This window comes from Cariama cristata, unplaced genomic scaffold (genome assembly GCF_000690535.1).
Source record: "Cariama cristata isolate BGI_N322 unplaced genomic scaffold, ASM69053v1 scaffold5603, whole genome shotgun sequence".
Taxonomy (NCBI): Eukaryota; Metazoa; Chordata; class Aves; order Cariamiformes; family Cariamidae; genus Cariama; species Cariama cristata.
Window position 1 is genome coordinate 100,034 of NW_009610147.1, and position 11,450 is coordinate 111,483.

Below are 11,450 nucleotides of genomic sequence, written 5' to 3' on the forward strand. Positions count from 1 at the left end.
ATCTTTTTCTCTGCTGGATATACTCACCAAGGGATACTAACCTGCAATGCCGAAAGCTAGCCCTTGCAAATATTCCCTGGAGACCGGAGCAGGTGTCCTGTGCAAGAGCTAATAGTAAGTCATGTGGTGGAACCACTCTCATATACCCATGCAAAAGGGTCTGAATCCAAATGACCTTTGTTTTCCACCTCTTAGGCTGAAAAAACAGCCTGTATCGATTTGTTTGGTGGCAAAGCAGAGAGAAGTAGCTAAACACATTACTGCTTAAACCTGAAGTGGATATTCCCTCCTTCATGTATTTATTCTTGACTTTACCACTGAGTTTAACAGCCTATGTGGATTATTACTCCTTAGCAAGTGCTAGGTACTCCAACCACTACAAACTCAGCGTGTATTTCACAAACTGACAGTGTCATTCCCAGAAATAACCACAACTAAACTCTGCAAAACACTTTACTTTCTGATGTGATCTTGCCCTAAGTGTAGCAACCAGCAGCTCACTTAAAATCTCTTTAAATTGCAGGAAGATGGTGCCTATTCTTGCTCTGGTTCTACCCTGGAAAACATATGATTGATGCTTTGCTATAACTGCTTCAGGGTTTTATCCAGACATTTGATTAAGACCTTTATATATCATTGAACAGGCTTTGTTCTTATATCTCTTTAAGACTTGAAATAATACAGGGCAGACTAGGAGACTCTCATAGCTCTGTTACTTCAGAAGGCTTGGCATCCTTCGTGGTGATTCTTTCTCAGAAAAGAGAAAACATGATAGTGATAAATTCTGGTTTGATTTAAGTGTTTGGGAAGAAAAATCATTGGAATATAACAAACCAAACAAACAACACCTTGCCCTTCAAAAAAAAAAAAAAGAGGGAAAAAAAAAAAGGAAAAACGTTTGTCTTGGAATAGACAGTAATCTTCTAACCATGCCGTTAATAGATGTATCATTAATGTCTTCATGCTGCAGTCTGTGTAAATGGTGTTTACAAAAAGCGCATGGAGCTTACGGTGTCCACTGGAAGAATTAAAAGGAATACCACCACTACATGACACTGAAATTTTCAGCCATGTGTTAGTAATTTAAATTAAAATTAACTTCTAAAATAAATCAAGTAAAATGTCTTATGATACTGAAAATGTAAAGAGTTATCTTAGATTAAATGTCACCTTGGACTTAAACTACTGTAATTTTAATGTACAGTATAAGAAGATCTGGACTCCTGGAACACTACTTACCCAAATTTCTCTGAAGTTGAAGTTATTGATCCTGAGTGTGCAAACTGCACAGGATACATGTGGATGGCACAGCCCAACCTTTAACCTATCTTTTATCCCGTGTTAAATTTTCAATCTAGATTGGCACTAAAAGAAGCTGTATAACATGTGGGAATGTAAGAAGCCTACACCAAGGGAACAGAGCAGCGGTGGTAAAGCATCCATATCTGCACTGTGTGCTGTACCTTTCAAGAATGCAACCCAGCATTCCTCAAAAGAAGATGCTTAAAGCATCTTCTTTTCACAGAAATGCCGCATGCAGTTTCACTGCTAGGCTGAGACACTGATTAGGATCTGCGGTTTCCAAACAATCTCTTCCATGAAATATTTCTCTTTGTTCTATATAGTCCAAGCTTGCAAACAAAGAGGATTTTCTGGCTTCTCACCAATAAAAAGCTAATTATAGACAGCTTGATAATGTCTGGGAATAATCTGATCAGCTGACTCCTAGTTCCCGGACAACCTTAATGGGATGAAAAGGGAGTATCAGAATGACAGTACAACTTTCCAGCCAGTGGCTTGCACTTATTCCTCTCCAGGTACCAAAAAGGCCAAAACATGCCCGTATGTTTCTGCTTGTGGGCAAACGTGTGGAAAATTAGAATCCAAACTGTATGACAGGTTGTCTCTCTCCATAGGGAAGGATTAATGCTAAATGAGGTGTGGATCCACAAATGTTTGGACAGCCCAAAGAGTCACCTCTTTCAAGCCGCCTTCCCCTTCTCAGCCTGCCTCTCAATCTGTAGACAGGTACCAACTGTTCCTCCCCACCCTGCCTTCTTGGCCATGCTTTCCTTCCAATACATAGCATGGTCTCCTTCAGTTTTCTGCTGCTCCTGAGTACTTCATACCACTTCCAGAAGAAAGATACTGACTTCACTGTTCCAATTAGCTTTTCTAGGAGAGAGAGAAAGACAGTAGTAGTGACTGAAGTACCCTGATGCTTCCACCATCATGCACGTTAAGGGGTGTCTAGCAGTTCTCAAAGGAGCTGCTGAGCCTGTGTCAGGCTTTTTTGTGGCTGGCAGCCCACCCTCGGACACTGCCTATTGCCATCCCTTGGAGTGCACAGGGCTGATAACAAGGAGATAAGTAACAGCTAATGTGAGCTGTCGGAACAAATCAGTTTAACTTCAGTCTGTGATGGGGTGATCAATCTTGAAGATAAAGGAGAAAGAGTAGATGTTATGTATCAACGCTAGTCAAATGACAAATTTTAGTGACATTTTGTTAAGCAAATTGATGGAGCACAGTCTAAATGAATAGACTTAACTCTGTTAACAAAATGAAAGACAATATTAAGTAGAGTTCTGCACTGATCTGTCCTAGGCCCCGTGGTATTTGGTATTGTCAGTAAAGACCTACATGACAGACTGCCTCATCAATTTGCAGATAAGAGCAAGCTGGCGTATGCTGGAAGACAGGGGTAGAATTCCAAAGGATCCCCACAAACTGATGGTGTCCTGATAAAAACGGGATGCAATTTGACAGGGGCAAGTTAAAGGTCCTACTTGAGGAATTAGGCGGGGAAAAAAAACCCACTGTGTAAGTACAGCAGGGGAACAATTGGTTGGAGAGCAATTCTGCTGAAAAGGATCTGGGGAGTGAAGTGGATCACCAGCTAAAGTCAACAAGGCTATACTGTTAAGAAAAATGCACACCAGCATGTATGAAAAGAAGCAATTTGCAAGACATGTGAGAGTACTGTGTCTCATTTTGAATTGAAAGAAAATGTGGATGTAATCCACAGGAGGACCCTGACAAAAACAAGTGGTCCAGAGAAGACAGAATATAAGCCCTCAAGAAGACAGTGAGGGAAGATAGGCTAACAGTGTTCCTATATGTGAAAAGAAAAAAAACCCCAACCCATAATACAAAGAAGGGTATAACCAGGATACAATCTGTTCTTCTTCTACTCGGGAAGTAAGAAGAGGGCTTACATTTCAGCTAGGAAGAACTTTTAAGCAGTGAAGAGTGTGAAGCATTGAAAGAGACTGCTTGGGCAAGTTGTGAAGAATCCTAGCTTTGCAAGTGTTTAAGGACTGCTTAAGCAAACGTTATCTGTGATATGTCTTATCTGTACCCTTGCACCACGCGTGGGTATGGATAGAAGACCTTTGAATTGCTGTTCAGCTCTGCAGTCCCGTTATTGATTGTCCTGTAGCACTCGGGGCACGAATGGTCTTCAGTTCTTGACAGCTGCCATTTGGTGCTAATTCCTATCAGAAGGTCCTGTTGGAGGACATCAGGGCAACACCCTAGCCAGACAGCTGAATATGTAAGCACTTAAATAACAGCAGGCATGAATTTCTGCCTTTGCTGTGTGTTTATGTTCCCATATATCAGACTTCTCTAATTTTCAAGAGCGCAGTTCTTTAGAAGTGTTCATTATTTCTAAATTATTCTTAAGCTGTTTTAAGGCAAGTTCGTGGTGATTTATGCTTCTTTATTGTTACAAATCCAGTGATACAGTACTGCAATTTTCCTTCAAAGGGCCAAAGCTTTGAAAAGCAATGAATTCCAGCAAACTTTTCATCCGATCCTCATAGCTTCTGCTTTGAAAGAGTATTTTGACCTACCAGTTCCTGTAGTTACTGGTCCTTCAAATCAAAACCAGAGGCTAACTGAAAATTCTTGGCTATGGTAATATTAAAGAAGTAGTTAAAACCTAGATGTCAAGCAAACAAGAATTGTTTTCTGAAAATCTGTCCCCAGCTGTGTACCAGTAAATCTTTTTTCTATTTTCAAAATAAAGAGCATAAGGTGGAGGTGATCTTCATATTGCATCTTCTAATCTCCATGCCTTTGATTTTTCCCAACCAGGAGAGGTAGGAGCAAAGTCCAGGCAAAGCACTGGTAGAGCAAGAGTTTCAGTCAGTGTTTAACTACTAGATCATTTTGATTCTATAATATGCATAAATACTAGCTCCTCCTGCAGCCGCGTTAGAAGAGACAGAAGTCCCTTCTGTTTGTTTTTGCCAAGCTTGTTATTGTTTATCTGGCAGGTTAAATCCTCTGGAGGTTTCCTCCTCTCTGAGTTTATATTTATCTAGTAATCTTTGATCCATCTTTATCTTTGTAAAATCAGTACTCATCTAGTCCAGTCAATATGACTTTAGATATGTCTGGCCTCCAGATCTACTGCTCCAGTTGCTATTTATTCCACCGCCTCTTCCTTGCTGTTTGCTTTTGCTCACCTTGTGTTTCTTTAGTCTCTCGCTGTGGCACCTTCTCTACATCACACCCTTTTCTCCTCAGGCCTCCTGTTGCTATTGTCACCCACTGGAGGAATCTGGTCTCTTGAGTCATTTTCACAAGGGAAAAGTACATAGGATTTTATCAGAAATCAGCAACATCAGATGGTGACAACCATCTGGTCAGTGCCTGGAGTTCAACAGCAGTCCAACTCTAACAAGTGCTATCAAGTATTTTATGATTCTTACCAGAGTATACAACACAGTGAAATTAAGACCTTAATGGAATTATGTTTGGTTGTTTGGTGTTTGTTTTTTTTTCAAACCCATCTGAGACAAGGAGGGGATTTCTGTAAGTAGGGAGATGCTGTGGAGGAAGTGATGGATTTCAAGCTGCCTTCTCTGCTGAAGGGTAAAGCATCCTTTGCTCATAGTGGTTCAAACAACTGACAGCGGTTCTGTACAATGCAGCTGGAACAGCTTAAAGGCTCTCACTGACAGTTGTGCATGCCACAATTGCCTCAAGCCTGGCTTACTGCAGTGTGTTCAATCTGGGATGAAAGCTAGCACTTTATCCTCCACCGCAAACAAGGCAGAATGAGGTGGCTGTGTAACATCTGTGTGCTGAGCCCTGTGGTGGCTCACAGTTCACCTCCCAGGACACGTGAAAAAGCTGACAACTGTGGAGTTCGCTAAGGGGTGGAGAGCAGGCTGTCTCTGGGGCCACCTCCTTGCATATTCATACCATGTATAATTGATAGGGACTGAAATGCTTTTGGTTTTTCCTTGAACTCTCCCTAGCTGAAAAGACTGGCAAGATGGAGAGGTCAAATGGGGAGGAACATTTCCTTCATTAAAATAATAACCCATTCACATGTTTCATCCAAGTCCAGCGTAGCCTGAAGCCTTTCCATTTTAACGATGTTTTGAAACGAGGAGAAACCTTTATGGCCTCTGTGGGAGGGATGGAGAGAACAACTGACAGAATCAAAGAGGCAGAGGATGCCCAAGTCAACTGTTCTCTAACTAATTGAAGACAGAGGTATAAAATAAAGCTCTCAACCTTATTTTCCTTAAAAATGCACTAAAAAAAACTTAAGAGTGGTCTCTCAGCAATGGAGTCAACTAACCCTGGCTGTGTCACTTGGCTGAGATTTGACAGATGGTATAAAGTGAGCTTAAGCATCACCTTTTCATGTAGTTGGGCCTCTACTGTCCTTGCCTCTTCCCTGCCCTCCATTTATACCATATAAACTTAGAACCATTGAGACATCTGTCTCTCCATCAAATCTAGTTGGCCAAGAGGTTTGAAAGTTATTGAGAGGGGACTGACAGGCAGACCACAGAAAACATACATGCTTATGACTCATTTCCTTTGGAAATCAGGCTGAAAATGAATAAACTAAAGACCAGAGGGATGATTCAGTATATTATTTGCTTGAAAAAGTCAGGGTTTGAACTGTGCAGGAGCATAAGCCAGGCCTCTAATAAGATGTCTTCTTTTTAATATAAGCTGTGGCAAAGTGCTTCGGGTAAAGATGTTGTATCATTCCCAAACGCTTTGTAAACCATGTCTCTGCAGTGCATTGCAGGCAGTGGAAGAAGGAGTTAGGAGTGCGTGTCTGATTCAGAGCATGCGGAGGGGTAACCTCCCTCCCAAGTTGAGAGCTTATTTTCAGGCACCAGGAACACTGGAATCGTTCTACTGAATCAGCCAACAGTACAATTCTCTGTCTTGTCTGTGCCTTTTCGGTTAAGCTAGGGAAGGTGAAGATATACTATAAGAATTACGCAGAGGTTAAAGAAGCTGAAATGGGTTCTGCTGACAAGCACATTGGTCTGTAAATAGAGATCAGTAGTAGAATAACTTGGGAATTAATTTCAGAATTGAGCTTGTCTAGTGTTTTGTCAATACCCCTATTTAAAAGTTAGGAGTGCCCTGCTGACTGTGAAGTTGGAAGGTACTGTCAAAGGGGCTGAGGACGACAATGTGATAGAAAAAGAACTACATGACCTGGTACACAGCAGTAAATTTATTTGGGATGGAAGTTGGTAATACAAAATTTAAGACCGTGCTCTTTGGGACTAATAAGAACTTTGGTAGAATTTGTGAGCTCATGAGCTGGAAACTACCAAAGAGGAAAAGGATGTGAATATGCTAGCTGATCACAGGATGACTGAGTCATTTATGTGACATGGCCATGGACAGGGAAATGAAAATCTCAGAGTTTATTCATAAATCCAAACGAGTTAGCAGTGGTTCTCAAGCATGAAAATGTAATATTTGCTTTACAGTTTTTATCCTATCTAATATAGCAGTGAATGTTCTGATTAGTGATGTGTCTAAGCCTTCTTTTCTAACCTTATTAGGTTCTTTAACTCCATTATACCTTCTGGCACTGTACTCCAAGTTAATCATCCCTGGGTTTTAAAAATTATTTTGTATTAATCTATTAATTTAATTTACTCCCCCACCCCATGAGCAAAGCTCTTGCACTGCCTCAGTTTGAGCTCCATCACAGTAGTTAAAGAATGCATAAAGGAAAATGAATACATTTTCTTTGTACTTCCAGTATAGGTGAGGATCTTATGTTTCTCTGGTTTCCTTGCAACACGAATGCACTATCAAGTCTTAAGCAATTAATCACCACAAAGCATTTAAGAGGATAGTAATCTAGGATTTGAATTATGCTAGTATTAAAAAAAATATGGTGACTAAAGAAGTTGAGGCTTAGTTTTGCACCATGCTGTTTGATGAAAGAATCATTGCCACAGGCATGGGCAGAGGTTCTGATTTGATTCTTTCTGAAGCACTAGACAAGAAAAAAGGTGCCTTTGCAGAACGATGGCTAGGGCTGACTTACGATGATTTTCCACAGTATCATAACAGACTCCTTCCCTCATTGTTCTACTTCTGCAAGATCAACTGGGTGGGGTGATGACCTCCCTGGGCAGCTCCTGTTTGGAAGAGGCTACGGCCATTCCATTGACTTATTCTCTGAAAATGTGGATGAAACTTTATCTTTCTGTCCTCTCCCTCTCTGCGAGCAGGAGTGGGGCAGAGAAATGTGAATTCTCACAGCTTCTTCCTTGCAGTTGTTTGAAAGATTGTTCTTTATATCATAAAAATGCTTTCCATATCGGGGTGAATTTGTGGATTAGGTGGTGACTACAGGGATCGCACAGCACACAGGAGGTACATGTTTGTCAGTTGCAGCAGCCCAGGAATAGCCAAAGGAAGCACCAAAGGTCTGACATAAATTTTCAAGTCCCAGACACTTCCTCTGCTTTTAATTTGCTTCCAGGTGTAAATTTCCTCTCTGACACACTACACTGGGGAATGTGCAGGGCAAGGATACCCCGCTGCTTGCTCTGTATTCTCCTCTCCGTCTGCTTCAGGTAGCAGTAAACAGCTCTGCTGCCTGGAGTTGAGAGTTAAGTCTTTCAGGTTGGAAAAGACCTAAGATAAGCAGCATCCAACTGGGCTGACCTGAAATCACTCTTTGCATGTTAGGCTAAGCCTTACAGACGCACCAGATGGGTAGCGAATTTCCACCATTGACTAATTAGGTTCTACCAAGAGGGCCCTGAACTGTCTTGCTTTATAGAATAAGGTGACGTATAGCAAGGTAGGTACCTCACTTGGGTTTCCTCAAGTAGGAAATGAGCTGTTTAGACATCCCTGATGTGGCCAGGCCAGAGTAACACCAGGGGTGTGAAAACTGACAGCTGTAATCAGGGCATCACAGGAGCTTTGGAGTCAAAATTTGAGGAACGCTAGTTTGGTGGCTCTTTGCTGGCTGACTCAGCTGCTCCTTTCCATCAGCTCCTGAGCAACTAGACCAATGGCTAGATTAGCAGAGTTTTGCTGCCTGCCACTCTGATATGAAAGGAGTTGCTGTTGCCATCGATGCAGAACAATCTACGTGACAGCCCCCTAAACTGGCAGCAAGTAAACGCAATGGGCAGTGCTCCTACTAAAGAAAGAAAGGGAATACTGAGCAGTGGCTAGAAAAGTATTCGCTTTAGTAGGGCAGAGATTTGACCTGTCAAACGTGTTGGAGAAGGAAAAATGCTGTAGCCTTGCAACCAACAATGTGTCCTGCATCCTGAAAGGCTTATGCAGCAATGTAAGGATGGTTGTTCTCTTCACCTGGGGACACGTACAGAGTTGCAGTTCCTGCCTTGTTGACAGTACATATGAGTGAATAGGACTGAGACATTAGGACAGCCAGGAGCTTGGGACACAGGACTCGTCAGGCAATTCTGGGTTCTTTGGCAAACAGATCCACAACTGCTAGAAGTGCAAACAGCATGAGATTGCTTTTTTCTCCTGACTTCTGTTGGGAGGCTGTTGCAGAACCATTCACGGGTGGTGACTTACACAGCCTAAGGCTTTCAAGATAAGCATGTGCTGCTGTGACAGGCAAAGTTGTGATCATGGCTACTCAGGACAAGCATGTGTTAGAATTCATATCCCTGATTGGAAGAGTTGGCAATTTTATCAAGGTGAATGACAAAGGGTGTGAAGGTACAGAATACAGTCACATGCTTGCACATGTACACGCTGTTGTAGAGAGGTGCTCCTCCTCGTTAGACATGAATAGGTAACCAGCACCAACTGACGGGCTTCCTGTAGGTGTCACGGCAGAGATGGGCCTTGAGGAGAGCCAGGACAGGAGAGAAAGTCCAACCGGCACTAATATACTGCAGGCAAAATCAGCTCAAAGGAATCGGGCACAACAAGGTGCTGTGGGGCAGAGTATGAGAACAAAGGCCATGAGACGACCTCACTGCCAGAACAGAGATGGGGGACGCCTGGGAAGGGACAAAACTTTGTCTGAGGGGTCAAAAAAACCTGACATAGCTGTGTTGCAACTGCTCGAACGACTAGAGGAATTCAAAGGGTAAAGGCAGGGACTGCGTAAGCAGCCCCAGCTCCTGAGCTGGGAGAGACGATGGGAGAACTGGGTACGCGGGACAAAGCCAAGGAGAAGCAGATGGTGCTATCCAGCCTATGAGCCTGAGGGCGATGGCGTGTCAAGAATTTTGGAGAGTGGGGAGAATGGAGTGGATTTTGAAGTAAAGATCATGACATTAGCTATTGCCGACAGACAGTAACAGATGAGCTCTGGCGTGTCAAGCTATGACAGCTAAAGATTGTTGCTCCCAGCTGTCGCTTCTGCCATGGGTTATCACAGAGAGAAAACGTGACTGTGCCCAATTAATTTCCATGAATTGTCTTAGTATTGTGTCTAGCAGTGTCCTAAACTCCGAATGGCTATACTGAGACAGGCTTCTCTAGTCCAGCCCCACCTCCAGTGGTTGCCGTTTGCTGCTGCCTAGGCCAGACATGGGGAACAGGACAAGCTACAGTGTCCTGCCACCCCCTCCCAGCCTCACACAAGCGAGTGCACCCTCGCTGAAGTTACCTTCAGCAATTCCAGCAAAGCTTCCAGAAACTGCACTGACTCTACAACCTGTGCTAAAGAGAACGGAATAGTAATGCTCCGTGCCACCACAAGATTTACCTGCATTCATCAATCAATGTCCTAAGCTTACTGTTTCCCATCCAAGATGCAGTGCATGAATGAACAAAAGGAGACAGATTCGTGAGCAGCCATTAGTAACAACTTTCTAGTTAATGATAGTTAATATTGACTCTTTTTCAAAGCATTTTTAACCCTCAGTATTAGTCATTGGTATGGTCACCTGACGAAGCTAAAAACAAGATTAATAAACAGTTTTCTTCTTTCTATATCAGTTTCTCATTCATGAAGTAAGACAATAAAGAAGAAAATAAATAGCCAGTAAATTTTCTCAAACCTTCTCTCTCAAACCTGTGTATTGTCTCCCTTTCTTCATTTTGTTTCCTTAGTTTCATAGTCCCTTGTATGTTATTTTTTGTGAGATGGCACAATGTCAAGAAGAAACTGGGACCTGGCAACATTTAGACCTTCCCTTTTATTTATACTATTTACTTTTACTGTTCCTTTCCTCACAGCAGCTCCTTTATTAGGTGTGCATTAGATCTCATCCTAAAATCCTGATGTGAAAACTTTTGATGACCCTCCATTCTTGAAGCATCAGTTGCACGGCTCAGAGGACACTGATGAGGAACTGGGGATGTGCTGCTGAACTGATAAGCAGTTCTAGGAGAAAGGCTGGAGAAACAGGTCTGGAGTTGGGTTAGAAATTTCTGGGTCTGAACCCAAGTGAACAGGAAGAAGAAAAAGATGCTCTACCTAAAGTGGCCCAGCTCCCAGAAAAGGAGGCAACCATGGAGGTCATGGGTGTATTTAGCAATAGACTGAGAACCAGCTTTGATTTTGATGCTGGGTTTTACCGAACCAGCTGAACCATGTTCAGCACAGCGCTGATGGAAACCTGTGGAGGTCTAAGAGGCTGTGATCATAGTGGGACTTTTGCTGGAGGAAACTCTAGGACAGCGTTTCAAAAGAGGATGGAGTAAAGGTGGCACGATGTGCTACCACAGAACTCTCGGAAAACATACCAGTGTTCTGCAGGTGGAGAACGATCAGTACTCTTTAGGTAAACAAATGAACCATCGCTCTGTTCTTGATGAAGATTTGTGATTTTTGATATCTCCTGCTTCATCTCCCGTGGTAAGCTGTAGCTAGACTTGAATGGATCTTAGCTCACCAAGACTGCAGTTCCTCTGGGGGAATCTATACCTTCTCGGTACTCCGTTTCAGGCAAATGGTGACAAGGTCATCTAGGACAGGCTTCTCATGCAAGGGAATTAAACGGGTGGTAGAAGTGGCTGCAAAAAAAACCCACCAGAGCCTCAAGTTCTGAAAAGGCTTGGGAAAAATAGTGACATATATAGAGCAAAATGCATCTTCTGCCTCAGCAAAAGAGATGCTGTCAGACATGTATCACTTGAAACAAGTTTGGTGGCAGCTTGCCATCCGTTCTCTTCTTCCCTCCCATCGCCCCGCTCCCAGCATCTGGATG

At 42.7% G+C, this 11,450-nt stretch overlaps 1 protein-coding gene across 1 annotated transcript in view; it reads right to left on the reverse strand.

The window, feature by feature from the left end:
• The window catches only part of LOC104159783 (tetratricopeptide repeat protein 9A-like), a 16,518-nt gene extending 11,931 nt beyond the window's left edge, over nucleotides 1-4,587 (reverse strand). Inside the window, exon 1 of the mRNA XM_009697778.1 lies at nucleotides 4,476-4,587. Within this exon, the coding sequence (XP_009696080.1) occupies nucleotides 4,476-4,587 (112 nt within the window). The remainder of the gene's footprint in view (nucleotides 1-4,475) is intronic.
• Between the last annotated feature and the right edge of the window lie 6,863 nt (nucleotides 4,588-11,450).